Below are 17,766 nucleotides of genomic sequence, written 5' to 3'. Positions count from 1 at the left end.
TAGAGTACATTACACGGCACAGAGCAGCCATATTCATTACTATCTGGGTTATACGCCACCTATAGTTGAATGGACACTGGCATTCCACAAGACAGGAAGTCCCCCTCTATATAACCCCTCCCGTACAGGAAGTACCTCGGTTTTGTAGCAAGCAATAAACATCCCACACAAGAGGGGAAGTACCTCTGTGTCCCGTTATGTACTCCAAGAAAAGCATTTTACAGGTAAGCTGTAGGAAAAATCAGTTTTTCTTGATCTTATTTCACAGGACACAGAGCAGCCATATTCATTACAATCTGGAACGTCCCAAAGCAATGCACTTGAGGGGAGAGGGACAATATATAAAAAAACTGCCATCAGACCGAATAGATCTACATAACTGCCTGCAGCACACTGCGGCCAAATGCAGACTCCTCCTGGGACCTCACATCCACTTGATAGAATCTAGTGAACGTATGTACTGAAGACCAAGTAGCGGCCCTGCAAATCTGAGCCAAAGAAGCTTGATGGCGAAACTGCCCAAGAGGCACCTACTCTTCTGGTAGAGTGTGCCTTTACTGGAAAAGGTGGAACCTTCCCTTTTAAGCTATACGCCCAGATAATAACCTGGCAAATCCATTGAGAAATTGTAGATCTAGATGCTGCCTGCCCTTTTCTGGGCCCTTCTGGCAGCACGAACAAAAGGTCGGTCTTCCGAATCTGCGCTGTCATCTTCAAATAGACCTTAAATGCACGTACTACATTGAGAGAATGTAACAAATTTTCCTCTGCTGTTTGAGGATTTGGAAAGAAGGAAGGCAGTATAATGTCCTGATTCAAATTAAAAGCGGACACCACCTTGGGAAAAAACCTTGTGTGTAGATGTAGAATCACCCTATCTTGATGTAAAATCAAAAATGTCTCCTTACAAGAAAGAGCCACTAAATCTGATACTCCTCTAGCTGAAGTAACTGCAACCAAAAATACTAACTTTCTGGTCAAAAGAACCAGAGGAATATGCCGAATGGACTCAAAAGGCTGTTTCTGTAGAACTGCCAGAACCAAATTTAAATCCCAAGGACACAACGGTGTCCTCACTGGCGAAAGCATATGTAGCTACCCTTGAATAAAGTCTCAAACTAAGGAATGCAAAGCAATTGGTCTTTGGAAAAAGATGAAATTTCACCTTTAATAGTGCCTAAGGATAGTTTCATATCTACCCCCATTTGCAAGTAGGCTAGAATTCTCCCAATTATATATTTACAGGGATGCCACTTCCTGGCCTCACACCAAGAAATGCCCCTAGGGACTGGTTTCCTAGCATTTATCAGGGTAGAGACTGCAGGGCCAGATATGCCCCGCTCCCTCAAAATCTAGGCTTCAATAGCCAAGCCGTCAAATGTAGAGACTGTAAAGCAGGGTGGAATATCGGACCCTGAGAGAGCAGGTCTGGGCACAGTGGGAGAACCCAAGGCCTTACCACTGCCAACCGTAGAATTTGTGCATACCAAATCCTCCGGGGCCAGGCTGGAGCCACCACTGGTTTTCCCTCTTCTTGAATCCTACGCAGAAGTCATGGCAGCAGCTGAACCGGAGGAAAGGCATAGATCAGAGAGAACTAAAGAACTAGAAATAGGCGCTCCCCATGAAGGGGAAAACCAGCCAGCAATTTTTGTTTTACACGGTAATTCCGCAGACCAGCTTTTGAGCCACAGGATTCTGCGCATATAAACTGATAAAAGAGCAAACCGTAACATTTGCTGTAAAAAGAGCATCTACTGCAATACACAAAGCTCGAGGTAGACCTGCCAAATCTTCAACAGACTCTCCTTGAGAAGGAACAGTCCTGGATACTCCTTTAATACGGTCTTTCAAAGACTGACAGACTCCTATAGCCGCCACTGCCGGTTGTATTGCAGACCCAGCAAAGGAAGCTTTTAGCAAGGATTCTAATATCTTATCAGCTGGATCTTTAAAAACCTGAGCATTATCTTTAAGACAAGTTACATTTCTGTTCACAGAAGAAATAGCAGTATCCATTGTAGGTACACTCCATTTTCTTGTGAATTTTTCCTCCATAGGATACAACAAAAAGCCTTTTGGGAGGAATAAAAATCCTATCAGGATTATCCCAAACAGCATATACGATCTTCTCTAAGAGCGGATGTAAGGAAAAAGCCTGAGGATTTTGGGGAGGGCGTAATGGGCCTAATGAGAAATCTCGGGCCATACACACTAAGATTTTCTGAAGACATTTTCCTTTAGATTTACCAAAACCAGATAATATGAGGTCAAACCTAAACACTTTCCATTTTGTATGCAATCTGGCAGGCAGAAAAGGTAAATCTGAAGGAAAAAGTCTTCAGAAAATCTTATAGTGTGTATGGCCATTAAGGGAGGTCATTTAAATCCAGACCAGACCATTTCAGTGAGAGACTAAATTAAAGCGGTTGTATCCTGTGTGTAAACAACAAAAAAAAAAAACAAAAACCTGCAGGACAATGGCATAATGTGCTAGTATGCATCGCATACTAGCATATTATGAAATACCTTAGAACGAAGCCCCCACAAGGTCGCCCGGACACCACTGAGGGAGCTGACATGTTCCTTTGGCATCTCTTCCGGGTTCGATGGCTCCGCCGCTGTGAGTGGCCGGAGCCGCGATGACGTTGCATGCGCGCGGGAGTTCACTTTGCGGCAAGGTGCTCTGAAGGTCCAGCAAGATACGCCTGGTGTCAGCGGCTGCATGCAGGGTGAATATCTCCTAAACTGTGCAGGTTTAGGAGATATTAATTTTACCTACAGGTAAGTCTTATTATAGGCTTACCTGTAGGTAAAAATTAGAAAGCGGAGTATACTACCACTTCAGTAATCTCTGGGATTGAGATGCTGAGAATGGCTCCCCAGACCCGGACTCCCCAGAAGTGGAATCCTCTGCCTGGCCTTTTTCAAAGCCATTTATAGCTACTTCTTCCACATCCTCTGCCCAATCCTGAACTAAAACAGGGGGGGCTCAGGTGAAGGGGATCTATCACGTTTTCTCCCTACTTGTGACGCTGAAGCAATCATGCCAGCAATTTTACCCTCAAGGCCGGCTAAAGCCGTTGCCAAATGGTCCTTAGTGACATAGGCTGAGACAGAAGCACTAGAAGCACTAGATGTGGCTACTATGCCTAACAACCGTAATGGCTCAGATTGGCCAGTCACCTCTGGCCTCTCAGGGGAGGTAAACATAGAGGAAGCTCGGCTTGGATCTTCCAATCCTAACGGCGGCACACTCGTGCCCCTTCCTGCTGTGCCCCCCACTCCTCTTATTGGAGGACATAGCTTTATGCAGGAAAAAACTTGAGCTACTAACTTTAGTATACTCAAGACTTGTGCCAAGCTGAATAGCTTATCACACACAGCCCAGTTATTCCAAAAGTAGCAGAAACTGTTAATGCCTATAAGCATGCACCCACAGTGACTCACACACCCAGATGCTGTTGCGCTGTGTCTCCTCCAGCGTCTTACAGAAGCTTGCGCCGCCGGTGACACTCCTGAAATGCCGTGCCATTCGTGCCGCTTACTGCGCATGTTCGGCGTGCTACGTGCATGCCCGCAAGCCACGTGCATGCCAATGCGTCCTGGACATGCCCCTTCCTGGTTTCACAGACACTGGCGGAAAAAATGAGGTGCTTCCTGTATGGGAGGGGTTATATGGAGGAGAACTTCCTGTCTTGTTGATCGCCAGTGTCCATTCACCTATAGATGGCGTATAACCTAGATAGTAATGAATATGGCTGCTCTGTGTCCCGTGATGTACGATATACTAGCTTGCTCCTGTGGATAAAAGGTCAATACCCATTGGTGAAGACTATATGAGGGGCGGCGACTGTCAGAGGACGTAAGAGATATATATGTTTAAACCACTCTGATTGTTATATTAATGGATTAAAAAAGATTAAAAAAGAAAAGCAAGTAGAATCTTAAAAGCTTTTACGGGTTTCTTTTAAAAAAAATTTTAAAAAGTCGATAAGTGGTGTTATATATTAAATACTTACTGCATGCATGGATAGTTATCTTTCAATACACCTCCAGGACCTATTTACCATTACTCTAATCCAGTGATGAAGAACCTATGGCACGTGTGCCACAGCTCTGGCACCCAGAGCCCTCTTCTGTAGGCATGCGGGCAGTCTGGCGATCCATGGAGAGTCCAGGTTCGTGGTGGCGTAGCGAAGCAGCAAACAGCAGCGAGGTCGAGGTGCAGGACTTTATCTGCACACGGCAAGTGGGTGGGCAGCCCCACAGCCTCTGGGGGGAAGGTAAACAGATAGGCTTGAGAGCCCAGTTGGGAGAAAAGAGCTTCACTACCTTCTTGACCCCCAAAGCGGCCTGTAACAGGAGCAGCATTCCCGGTGCCCTCCAGGGCCTGGACTCCTAAAACCTCCTTTCCACTAACACATCAACAGTGAGGCCCAGAGAATAGGCTGATGGGGGGGCCTAGAAGATGAGGATGGACAGGAAGTGCAGGCTGCGAGGGAGCCGCTGGAAGGAACAGAGCAGAGAGCACACAGAGACTGGCATAGAAGGTACTGGACACAATTATACACAGACCTACTGGTGGGGGGTGGGGGGGCAGAGCAGGGACTGTAGATAGGGACAGAGCTAGGGTCTCTCTCATCTTTCCCCCTCACTCTCCTCTCTCTCAGTCCCCTGTCTCTCTCAAACTCACCCTCTCTCATATGTTGGGGTGAGCAGAGTTCTGCCCCCCCCCTCCTCTGGACACAGTCACATGACCTCTGACAGGCCACTCTGTACACCTGTTGGAGTTTGGACACTCAGGCTCAAAATCACTGCTTTAATCTATAGAAGACATCAGCACTCATATAGAAACAGAAAAAAGAGAACTGTTGACCAATCACTATTCATCTTTCAACAGCTTAAGCCTTTACCCTTTGGCTAAGAGCGCTGACCCGGAGCCAGTTGGCAGATCATTTTTGGTCATGAGCCTTCGCCAGAAGCTGCCACACACATGGGCCGAATGTCAGCCGGCATCGGCCAGTTCAAAAGAAACCACCCGACATTCGGCTCGTGTGTATGGCAGCTTCTGTCAAAGGCTCATGACCAAAAAAGGTCTGCCAACCAACTCCTGGTTATCGCTCTTAGCACTATTAAATGCGGGAAACAATGATATCCAAAAACTATCTAACAAAATTTGTTTTAGTTCCCCAAATACACATTAAAGAGAGCAAGTCTATGGAACACAAAAGTATAGATACATCAAGACATTCAGAATAAGAAAGATTTCTATGCTGGTAATGTCTTTTTTTGCTTGTCAGTGCACATACAGAACAGATTATATTTTTTAATTGCAGATAAGCTTCAACTAAGGTACCTTCTCAACATACTTAATCATAACTGTGTTCCTTCAAGGCAACCAAGCAAGGGTTGTGAAATTAGTCCATTACCTGGTGTATATAACCGAAGAAAGGGTCCACATCATATGAATGAATTACCAATTGTTTTATAAAATGCCTGTAAACATTTGCAGAAAAGATTTTATGCACCAGAAGTTTTACATTGAAAAATCAAAACCATGAGTTTTCTTTAGGATTTTCCAAAGAGTCACTACATAAGTAACTACTTCCAAAAATGATTCTGTGACAAAACCACAAAATAAAAGTTCCCCGTATTGCTGCATTACAGCAGTCATGTGACCGGATCAGCTTGTCTGAAAACACTGTTCCTATCTTTAACAATCACACCCGCTTTAAAGGAGCCGTGTGCAAGCAGATCTTTGGACTTAATGAGCTGTATTGTAGTGAGGCAAGACAGCCAGAGACAGAGAGTGTCAGGAGAGTGCTGCTGAAAGGGGAAAACATTCAAATCAAAACACCACATGCCACTGTTTGTGTCCTGGCCTACAGCAGGCACCAGTTTATCCCTCCCTGACCCACTATACAGCCAAGGAAACGTGACCACACGACAACCACATGATGCGCCATGCCATTTACTGCATTCCTAACGCAGATCTATTTCACTTATGTATGCCAAGACGACACCAAAATTACAAGCTGGGCATCTGAATATGCACAGTATAGGGCTGAGGGGCCTGCTACTTTTCAGCCAATCCGGTTTCACCTATTTTAGCTCAAAAGTAGTTTTGGTGTTCTGCCTATGTGCGCATTTCAAACAAACATAGGGATTACTGTGTGACAAAAGTGGAGCTGACTCATGGGATCAATTATAACGCAAGCGAACAATCTACTTAACCCTTGCTGAGCCAAAGTCTAGATAGAAAAAAAAAACAACAAATCACAGATAAAACCACCCCAAGTTATACAGTTATCATGGCAGAGGTTAAACACTGCCAGGGGCATTAGCTAACCTAGCTAGAAATTAAACAGTTAAATGAAGCAGAATTAAATATATGCTGACGCTTTGGTAGAAAGAGGGGATGCATGCTGTAAGGTAACATATCTACTCAAGCTATGTAATTTTATTCCCGTCACCATAGAAACCTGTAATTATCACCCTTGGTGAAGGCACAATGTTTTTCATTAAAACTTCAATGCTTGACAAACTACAAAATGTGCAACTTACGATTACAAATGTGATAAATATAGAAACACAAATTTGCATGCAATATGCGCACAAAATCGAACAGCATACAAAATTCTCAACAAATGTATGTAAATACATACTTTTCTTCTGCTGATTACAACATAATTCCTTTTAAATGACTATGAAAATTAAGAAATTTGGGATACTCAGTTGCTAAGGAAACAGAAAAGGAGATGCTTGAAAATGGAATGAAATAAGTAAGGGCTCACAATCAACATGTACCAGCTGCTATCATTTGCAGCCTGTAAATCAGAATTTCAGAGTATAGCGCCATAAATTACTAAATAAATGATGGAAATGTCATTTCGCCAAGCACTTGTCGCAATAACTTTCACTCCACGCAAGGCACAGACAAATAAGCACCTTTATTTATGAAATGCCACATCAAATACTCACATAGTGTTTCTCCTGCTGGCCCATAATTCCATGGCTAGATGAGAATGCAAGAGGTTTCATAATGAGGTAACAGAGGCTAGGATGAATTTAAACATGGTGTGTGAATTTCACATCCACAGACATGAAGTAGAAGACAATCCTAAAACCATCCGAGGCAGAGAAAGGGAGAATGTGCCGGAAAGCAGTAGAAAATCGCTCAGCTCTGAATGCAGTGGAGCAGTCCTCACAGCAGCATCTGTCTCCATGTTTTACAATGCTGGGAGCCCCAGCATTTCTGTATGCAAAGTGACTAATGAAATCTTATCCATCCAGCATTCTTTTAGACCATAGCTGAAACTGAAGAATAGGAGGAAAAGAAAAAGAGAAGAGGAGGAGGAGGAAGAGGAGAGGGGGTGGATTGGAAGTGGCGGGGGTGAGGGGTGAAGGGAGAAGAAAAAAAAAAAAAAAAAAACTAAAATGGCTGACCGCCCACAGAGTCCTTTCCAAAAAGGCTTAATATTGTATTGGATTAGTCAGAATAGGAGCCAGCCCTCAGTGAGCAGCCAAGCATTGCAAATACAGGACTCCAGCTTCATTTGCAAATGCAGGTTTTACAGATAGTCGCTCTTTCAGTCTGACATGCACAGACATACAATAATGTGGTATGTGTGGATGGGAGGGGGGCTCCAGGCACCTCCTCCCTGGATGCTAAAGATGCAGTGTGATCACTGACCAGTGCTCTCTGCTATGCTCAACTAACCCAAGTTTTTACAATTAATCATAGCTGGGCGACACTGACTGACATTGCGCTATACCATGACTGCCCCCCTTGCATCCAACAAGCATATCGCTAACCCCAAGACTTGCTAGCATTACAGTAATACACATTCACACAAATACAAGCCCCCTCCTCTCTAACACCCAGAGTCAGAATGTAATACGCCAATATAATTACATTATTGTGCTTACTTTGTGGGACCATGGCTGCAGGCAGTTGGCATAGCAACGCACAAGGAAAGCCATTTCCTGGGTAGCGAGAAGGCTTCCTTTTCTAAATAAGAAATAAATTCCTCTTAGGAAGGGATCGGCATTGCTGCTTCCTGCCGAAAAAAACAAGTGACTGCAGTGTGTTCTGCTAACCTGCACAGGCACAGATGATGTGCAAGGCTAGTGATGTAACTGTAAGCAGAATTCTCCCCTTAGTGTCTTCGCTGCTCATATTCTGAAATATTCAACTCACATGAAAGGCGCATTCCTCCAGGATCGCCCCCTCACGTTCTTAACTCTTTCAGTCGTTTAAGGTAGTAAAAATGGACAAGACAGAGGCAGCCTTCGGTCGGTGCTATAGCAGCTTTTAGAGGGTGGGATTCCAGTGAATACTGGCTTCTAATCAGTCCAATGAAGTCAAAGTAATAAGCAGAACCAAATGACAAATCATCCAAAAAGGTGCTCCCAGATAATATTCCCCCACCTCCTCCTCCACATACAAGTGTGGCACACCCATGCTCTGACACTGCATTGGCACAGTCTAGGAAGACCACATCTCTATGCCCTGCAACAGCTAGGAATGCCCTTCAGCAGGGAAAAGGTTAAACAGCTCTTACCTTGATGACTTCACATCTGACTCACTCCCCCAGACTCACAAAATAAGAAAAACCTCCATTTAATATTCAGCAGCAACAGTACTGCATGGCAGTGTGGCATTTTATTTGGGCTGTCAATGGCAGCACATGGCAAAATTGTACAAGAGACGAAAGCCGTGCAATGTGATACAGTAGTATGGGCCCTCCTTATTAATTAGGATTCTGCCACCAAGCATGAAAGCATAGTGCCACTGCTTTTAATGTCCTTCCACCTACATCCTTGTAAGGTTGGAGCTTTTATAGGCTCTGGAGATGCCCCATAAAACAAAGCAGATAACAGGGCTCTAAATGAACACTACTTGCTAGCAGTTCATTTTTTAGGACACACCACATTTATGTAGATGGTAGAGGACCTGCAGATGTTTTACAGTGGTGACATCTAGGTTTAGGATTATTTCTACAAATACAATGCCCATGGAAGCATTTAAACATCATCTACTTGGGATACCGTTTACAACAATCAGGCGACAGCAAAGAGTTTGGGTTACATAAGGTACATCTAAACTCAAAAAAAAAAAACAAACAATTTATATATTGCTGCCTACGGTATTTTTTTTAGCTTTACATTTCACCTGGTGATCCTGCCGGTAAGACACTTCCTCATCAAAGAAGAGAACGTTCTTTCACCAGACTATGAAGGAGCAGGGTTGTCACCAATGTTCCCTTTAAGGTGCGCGCATGCGCGGACGCGCAGTCTAATTGACGGCCCCGCGCAGCACAAATTCAGACCGCGCAGCCGCAGACGACGTGAAGCGACAGTAGTGAGCAATGCGCACCAAGCCGAGCCCGCCCATTGTGTGACAATAGCGAATGAAAATCCTGGCCAATCAGGGAGCGGATCCTCCTACTTCCTGATTGGCCGAAAGGCAAACCCAATGCCATTGGCCGAGGAGGAGGCGGGAGGACTGAGGAGACGCTTGGTGTCGGCGACTGAAGAGAAGCAGCCGTGACCGTGAGGTAAGTGCACGGGTATTGCGGGGGGAACGCTTGCACTCGGCATTGATTGGGGGCAATGCTGTGGGCACTCTGCATTGATTGGGGGCAATGCTGTGGGCACTCTGCATTGATTGGGGGCAATGCTGTGGGCACTCTGCATTGATTGGGGGCAATGCTGTGGGCAGTCGGTGCTGCCGGGTCACTTATTTAGTGAAGTTTCACAATATTGCACAATTGATTTTGGCACAATTTATATTCACTATATGATTTGTAGCACCATTTGCATTTTATATTGATTTTTGGAATAATCACAATTTTTTGCGCTGATAGCCTTTGATTCACAGACGTGAAGCACAAATTCAGACCGCGCAGCCGCAGATGACGTGAATTGCTCAGTCTAAAGGTTTGCGCTCAGAAATTTTTTTATTTACTCAGCACAGTAAAAAATTAGAGGGAACGTTGGTTGTCACCCCAGATTAGTTAGTATGTTATGGCACTTTTCCACTGTAAGTACCGGCTCGGCTCCACTCGGCACTGCTTGGTCCTGCTCAGCTCGGTTTGCTTTTCCACTGCGTGGTACGAGTCGGCACCTTTCGGCGCTGTATAGGCTCTACTCGGCTCAGTTTGCTTTTCCACTAAAGTAGTAAGTGGGTGGAATTACAACGATTCTCTGACCAATCAGTGGCTAGTAGTGACAAACAATCAAGGCTGCATGCAAATTATTGTGGGATATGGTATAGGTCCGGAACGCTTGGAACCACAACCGAGGTGGTACTGTTTAAGCGAGCAGTACCATGTAGTGGAAAAGCGCTGCGGTACCAAACCGCACCGAACCGTTCTAACACGTACCATGCGGTACCATGCAGTGGAAAAGTGCCATACCGAGCCAAACAGATCCGTTCCATGCAGTGGAAAAGCGCCATTAGTACCACCGAAAACATCCCCATCTCATCGCTATAATATAAGTGTTCTGTAGTTCAAAGACAGGGCTGGGAAGACTACTAACTGATAACAACACAGGCAGAGAGTACAGGAATTATAAACTCACATTTCTGGCGGGATCAACAGATATTATTCTGCTCTTAATAAACAGAAAGAGCAAAACCCTGCAAGGGTTAACTGCTTGTTTAATCTAGGGGAAAAATAAAAGCACTTTAACTTACCTGATCCTTCGCTCCCCTGGCAAATGGCACTCCCCCACACTCTGGTGTCAATACGCCCCAATACAGACCTTGCACGGTACTTAATGACATCATGAACTTAGAACAATGGAGCATGGGGGAAAGGAGGACGCAGGGACTGGTCTAGCAGTGCAGAGAATCAGGTAAATAGATTTTCTATTCTAGGTTTCTAGACCTAAATGAGCAATAAACCCTTGCAGTGCAGGTGCAGGGATAACTTTTACATTTCCTAGCTTTTCCAGAGCTGGGAAAAGGGAGTAAATAAACAAACATTCATTGCTAGGGTTTACATATACTTATAAAAAAAAAAACAAAAAAACAATTACATGCTTTTTTTTTTAGGGCACCGATACAATTTTTTTACAGGTGAGTAGGAGTACCGATACTTTAGGTCATCTGCTCGCTGATAGGTACAGAGTACCGATACCTTTGCAGTGCAATTTGAGCCCATAGAAAAGGAAAGGGCTCAAATCGCACTGCAAAGAGGTATGACTATGACAAGCCTGGGTTCACACAAGAGAGGTGAGGGAAACCACATGTGGTATCGGTATCTGTGCAACCCTACTTGCTTTCATTCTGTAAGTGGTTAGAGAGGAAAGAACCTGGAATCTGTTTTGACACTAAGATGGCAAAAGTTACAATATGGACTGCCTTTTAACTTTCCTAGTCCAAAAGAGCTACAGTATGACATTTTTATTCCTTCTGAACACCGCTAATGTAACAGCAGATTGGGGCAAAGTCACAGAATAAGAACAGCACAACTAGCCAATACCGAGAACCAGGGAAGTACACTGGTGAATGAGAAACCAACCGATGTAGTCTGATTATGATGGAATCACTTCAGTTTTGTTCCTACCCAGCACATAAAAGGACCCCACCTAAAATAGAACATTGAAGACCATAGTTTGCAAACTGTAAATGTTTTGTTTAATAGAACAATACAATCTCTCAGCACTTGCACTGTGTGTGCACAATTTTGGCATCAAGGTACTTCCATCAAACAAGCTCAGTTTTTTTTTAACATTTTTTTCATTTTCTAAATGACCCCCATATCTGTATGTAAATTGTAGGCCAATGTGTTCACAGATTACAAACACTTCTGCCAGTCTAGTTTTGCAGTGGATCACTTAAAGCAGGGGTGGGGAACCTTTTTTCTGCCAAGGGCCATTTGGGTATTTATAAAACCATTCAGGGGCCGTACAAAATTATCACCTTAAAAATTAGCCTGTTATATTTGGTCAAACATTTAATTAACTCACCCCTAATGTGATGGCTGCTACTGCTTCTCTTTGGTGAGGTGTGTGATGTTAGCTGGTATTGATGATGTTGTTACTCGCAACTGGTTTTCCAGGTTTGCTTCGGTCAGTCTGGAGCACAGTCGACTTTTTTGTAGTGGTAAGTTTTGAAAAGAACTGCTGGCAGGTACTGCTGGTGGGTATAGCTGGCTGGTACTGCTGGTGGGTACAACTGGCTGGTACTGATGGTGGGTACTGCTGGCTCAGGCTGGTACTGCTGGCTTAGGCTGGTACTGCTGGCTTGTACTGTGCTGTGAGTACTGCTGGATGGTACTGCTGTGGGTACTGCTGGCTCAGGCAGGTACTGCTGTGGGTACTGCTGGCTCAGGCTGGTACTGCTAGCATGTACTGCTGGCTGGTATTGCTGTGGGTACTGCTGGATGGTACTGTTGTAGGTACTGCTGGCTCTGGCTAGTACTGCTGGTTCTGCTGTGGGTACTGCTGGCTCTGGCTGGTACAGCTGGTTCTGGCTGCTACTGCTGTGTGTGCTGCTGGCGGGAAATACTGGCTAGGAGAAGTGTAGCAGCGCCACGCTGGAGGAATAGGTGATGTTTCCTGTATTGTTCACAGGCGGAGTGCATTTGATATCATTTCGCCTGTGACTCACTCAGACTGTCATAACGGAGCAGGAACTATACAGGAAGCATCGGCTCCATTCTGACAGATCAGCTGAGAGACACAGACTTAGCTGCATGGGGGGCCGGACCAGATGACTTCGGGGGCCGCATACGGCCCCCGAACCGTAGGTTCCCCACCCCTGACCTAAAGCAATGGAATAGAATAACATCCTTCATGTATGATTCGCCAGTGCAGGCCTCCTCAGATTGGGGAATCTAGTAGATCACTGTAAGGCTCCATGCACACTGGGCTTAAAAATCAATAGTTCCCCTGACAGGAAATAAAGCTCATATAGAGCACTTTTTGTACAGAATTTAGAAGAGTTTTGCATTTTTTCTGCCAGTAAACTCCTGTTAGAAACACAAACCAGAAGGTTTTTTTTTTTCCTGCCTCCAAACCTTGAGCTCAAAACATGCCTGTAATTATTCTAATGTGCATGGACACATAGGACAGCATTGAGCTGCTTCTACAGACAGAACACAAAACTCCTGTAGTAGCTGCGATTTTGAAGCCAGTGTGCATGGAGCCTAAGGCCCCTTTCACACACGGAGTCTGTCAAGTGGACTCTGTTTTTCTCAGCGGGGGATCGATCCGCCGATCCTCCGCTGAGCAGGTGGATGACAGCTGTGTCTCCGTGCTGTGTGCGGAGACACAGCTGTCAGGTCCCCATTCTTCTCTATGGGGGAATCGGATGGGAAGGGACCGTCTGTCCGTTCTAATCCGATCCGCCAGACGGATGAAAAATAGGGTTTCAATCCATCCGGTTTTGACAGATCGTATCGGATGTCAGCAGACATGTCCCCGCTGACATCAGATGCCCCATAGAGAAGCATGTACGTTCAAATCCACAAAAAAAACCTGACAGGCGGATCTAAACGGACTCCTTGAGTGAAAGGGGCTTTAAATAGCACACATTCCTAGTGCATTACCAAAGGTTTATTGCATATAACATAACATGCAGCCAAATAGATCTCGCAAAAATGAATGTATAAAGGTGTTATGACACTAAAGCCTGGTGCACACTAATAGTTTAAAGATCCAGTCGGAGCCACTGTACTAATGATCTGACATTAGTACAGCAATCTTCCCTGCTGTGCTGTTGTGTTCTGACAGGGGGACGGCCCCCAGTCATAACACTGTTCAGCAGCCTCAGCCATTGGATTGGGAGCCAGTCGGTTGCTGGTTTTCAGCATGCTCAGTTGGTTTTTGTCAGACCAGCTGACATACACACAGCCGAATGTCAGATGTTTTTTATTGAACCAGCCGATGTCTCCCGACATTCAGCCCATGTGTATTAGGCATAAATTTCAATCAACGCACCATAATGCTGATCTGGCAAGCTGACCTCCTTCTTCAGAGCTCTGAAGTGGGTGCGTCACTGGAACGAGTCAGATTGCAAGCGCAGTGTTACGGAGAGTTTGGTCACGCTATTCCCACACTGGATTGAGATTTGGAGTCATCCAACACGTATATACATTTATTTTTGTGAGTATCCATTAGACTGTATGCTTTGTTTTACACAATTAAACTTCGGGAATGCACTAGGTGTGTGTGCCCTCCTGTGTGCGCTTTTACAATGCATTCAGTGGTTCAAATGCCACTTTTTCTTGAAAGTAACACATAAGACAGCTCAAGAAGGTGGTTTCCTGCACAGAGTCATAACACAGAAGGCTACAGGTCTGCCAAAGATTAGTGCTTGGGTATGCTACACAAGAAAATTTCAGAATATAAAACTGTAAACTGCCATGAAGGCTTTTAATTATTATTACCTCCCATAATGTGTTAAAGAGTGCCTCTATCCACCCCCTGGAAACAGGGTTCTAGGCAGGCACACCAGTTATATGCCAGTTATGCTCAGAATACCACTTCCAGGGCTCTAGCTGCAGAAGCTTCCACTGCTGGAAGGGAGCCTCAGCTAATATGGGTTGAGTTGTGAAGTCATTCCATGGTAGAATAAGCAGTTCACCATTATTATTTGTTGCATGGATTGTCTTTCTAAAGACAAAGAAAACAGTGACTCCTATTTTTAAGATAAACTGTAGACGTAGTGCCCTCAAACTTTACACTGAAGGCACATATGATGGGCATGTAGAAGTCCTATAGTGTATATAAACAGGCAGTTTTCATGTTTGCAACACACAGATGTCAAACTAGTAAGACACACGGACCTCATGCCCAGCTGTAGGTAAGCATGAGGAAAAGGCAGGGTGGTGGCTCACACAAAACAATCTGCTGGTGCCGGAAATCTGTTTCCTTCCACACATTTTAATTGCGTTTCCAAAACTTACGCAGACAAAGTTTTCCTGTTGAGTGAAAGCCTCTTCCACAGTTTACAACAAAAGACCAAACTAATAAGAATATAGTTAGGTGTGTGACCAGGTTCAAGACAGAAAAATAGTAGTCCAAATGTTAATGCTTTAAATCAACAGTCATACATAGGCTGTCTAAATGACTGAATAATAAAAAAATAATGACTGAATAATAAAAGTTAATGCCACTGATTGTAAGCATAACTTGGCTGTTTCTGATTGCCAAAAGGGCGATAATTGTCTCTCAGCAGTCAGAGGTGCTTGTTATTTTGAAGATATATTTTCCAGATGGCTGGGAAATCTCCTTAAAAGGAGACTCAATATTTGACTCTTCTATGCAAAGAGTGAAGAAGGAAGGCATCAGTGTCACCACCTGGGAAGAATTGACATGGGCCTCAATGCTCCGATTACTCAACCTGTATTTAAAGCTAAGGGTCCTTTCACACGGGCTTTCCACCCGACGTACTCTGTTTTACTCAGTGGGATGGACAGGCCCATCTCCGCTCTGCGTGCATAGGCAGACCTGTCAGATCCCCGCTCTCCTCTATGGGATATCGGATGAAAATGGTCCACCTGTACATTTTCATCCAATCCCATCCTCCAGTCGAATGGAAAATAGGGTTTCCATCCGTCTGGATTCACGGACAGGATCAGATCGGATAGCAGCGGGTGTCAGCGGACATGTCCAAGGGGCTGCATGGAGCATCCGATCAGGTCCGCCTGTAAAACTGACAGACGGACCTGATCGAAAAGCCTGTGTGAAAGGGGCCTATAACCTTTTTTATATTTGAAGAGAGTTGCAGATGGTTTAAGCCTTTTCTGGCTGTTTGTTTTCACTTGGGAAGATTTTCCCTGCATAGGGCTTTAAGCCCCATACATACGGGCCGAACATCAGGCAGTATCAGCTGGTTCAACAGCAGCCAGTCGAAAATAAGCCGGTCGAACGTCTGACTTCTGTCGAAAGGGCATGAGTGAAAAAGGTCTGCCGATCGGCATCTGATCAGAGCTCTTAGCCAATGGCTGAGAGCGCTGACCGGAGCGTTGGAGCCTCCCTCTAGCAGAACACAATAGCTCAGCAGGGTGGATCGCTGTACCGCTGTACTGACATCGGATAATTAGTACATTGGCTCCTCCTGAGCTCTTCAGTTTTTTTCTTCCAGCACACTGGGTCGAGCGAAAGAAAAAACTGCTAGTGTGTACCATGCTTTACATCACATCCTTATGTAGGGCTAGGCATAGCTCCCAACTGTACCCGAATTTGGAGGGACTGTCCCTCTTTCCTCCTCAGTTGTGTTTCTTTTTGATCTGATGTAAAGAACCTCCCCAGTAACACGCTAATGAAATTATGAAATAAGACCTGGTTTTCATTAGATACCTTATTAACGTGACATCATCTCTAGGTCTTTGTGCTTCTCCATGCAATGCAGGAAGATCATGGATGCTGGATGTTGGGCCATTCATGTGCTGTACATAGCTTTCTGAAAATAGGAAGCTTTTATAAGGCCCACAAGTAAAGCTGAGCCTTGACTGAACTGAAATCAAATTCATTAAAAAAGAGGGCTAGGAACAGAAAAGCTGGGGAGAAAAGGGCAAGATCAGCGTTTCTCAATCTTTTTTTCAGTCAAGGCTCCCTTTAAATTATGGACAATTTCCAGGCACCCCATTCTAAAATGTAAAAAGCTATTTTAATAGTTTTACATAATGCAGCAACATCCACACGTAGGACACCAAATGTTGGAGGGGATTTATTCTTCCACAGCAAATACACGTTTGCACATTGGTTTTGGCTAGTATTCCAGTGTTTCTCTTCTCCCTCAATTTCTCTCCATCAGTCAGCTACCCCAGTGCTGAGGTAGAGGAGGGTCAAACAAGGATGCTCTGGAGGCGACATACATTCTCCTTATCAGCTGATGACATAAATTGGTTGTTAGGATGCCAATGTCTAGTCCTAATGGTGCACAATAAAAACCTGTGTCTTTGTATAATTAAATGGCAGACTTGATTCACCTGCTGGCTTATACACAATTGTTTAACAATTTTTAGGTATTTTGTCAAGGCACCTCTAAAGAAACTGCAAGGCACCCTGGTAGAAAAAGGCTGAGCTAGAAGATGCTGGATATCCTCTAGCCAGGAAATTAAGCTGGCTTTATCTACCTTGCTGCAGCTTATACTGCACAATGTGGGGATTTCACAACCTGCATCAAAATAAATTAGCAATTTCAGTACTGGAGAGGTGTCTGTAAAACTGTGCAAGGCAGAAGGTAAGGCTGGAGTCAGCTAATATTTATTTTTTTCCCCCCCAAATGCGGCTTTTTTTAAAATACCAATTGTGAAAGACGCACTTATGGATTTTACCACTACTTTTGTGTGTTTTAATTCTTTGTGGTCTGCATATTTTGGGGCATGGCAGGGGTGTTTTCTTTACTACATGTTAAAAGATGTTCCTTTTTTGTTATTTCATAAACTTGAGAGGCATGCCATTTTGGAAATATCAGAAACATATTCGCCATACTACTAACTAAGCCAATATCTGCCATACTACTAAACTAATCTGTTAAAGAAAGATTTCGGGTATAGATGTTTTTACATATTTACATAGCTTTGACCTATTAACTATACATATCCCATACCTGTAATATCCCTCTAGATTAGAAGCTGGAACACAGTAAGAGGAACTAGAACTATGGTGATCTCCACTGGTTTCCGGGGCCTGTGCCAAGGAGCTGCCCTGCTGCATTCTGAAAACAGGTTGGCTGCTCAATACAGATGTCATTCAGAGATCGCTTAGTATTTTTTAAAGAATGCAACGCATTTTCTAAAT

The 17,766-nt window shown here is 44.4% G+C and overlaps 1 protein-coding gene across 15 annotated transcripts in view; it reads right to left on the bottom strand.

Moving 5' to 3' along the window:
* Window positions 1-17,766, bottom strand: part of RAPGEF2 (Rap guanine nucleotide exchange factor 2) — a 455,748-nt gene that overhangs the window by 116,800 nt on the left and 321,182 nt on the right. For 2 of the 15 annotated variants that reach the window (XM_082243615.1, XM_082243617.1), the window contains exon 1: window positions 6,985-7,093. The exons of 10 other annotated variants lie outside the window; for them this stretch is intronic. In XM_082243615.1, the coding sequence (XP_082099741.1) occupies window positions 6,985-7,044 (60 nt within the window). In that variant the 5' untranslated portion in view covers window positions 7,045-7,093. Of the gene's footprint in view, window positions 1-6,984; window positions 7,094-7,932; window positions 8,167-8,203; window positions 8,406-8,567; window positions 8,691-17,766 lie in introns of those variants that run through there. 3 more of the 15 variants (XM_082243621.1, XM_082243620.1, XM_082243616.1) reach the window with 3 other exon arrangements.

Source organism: Pelophylax lessonae (assembly GCF_965119305.1).
Source record: "Pelophylax lessonae genome assembly, chromosome: 1".
NCBI lineage: Eukaryota > Metazoa > Chordata > Amphibia > Anura > Ranidae > Pelophylax > Pelophylax lessonae.
The sequence above is the reverse complement of the archived record's forward strand: the minus strand, read 5'-3'. Positions and strand labels throughout refer to the sequence as shown.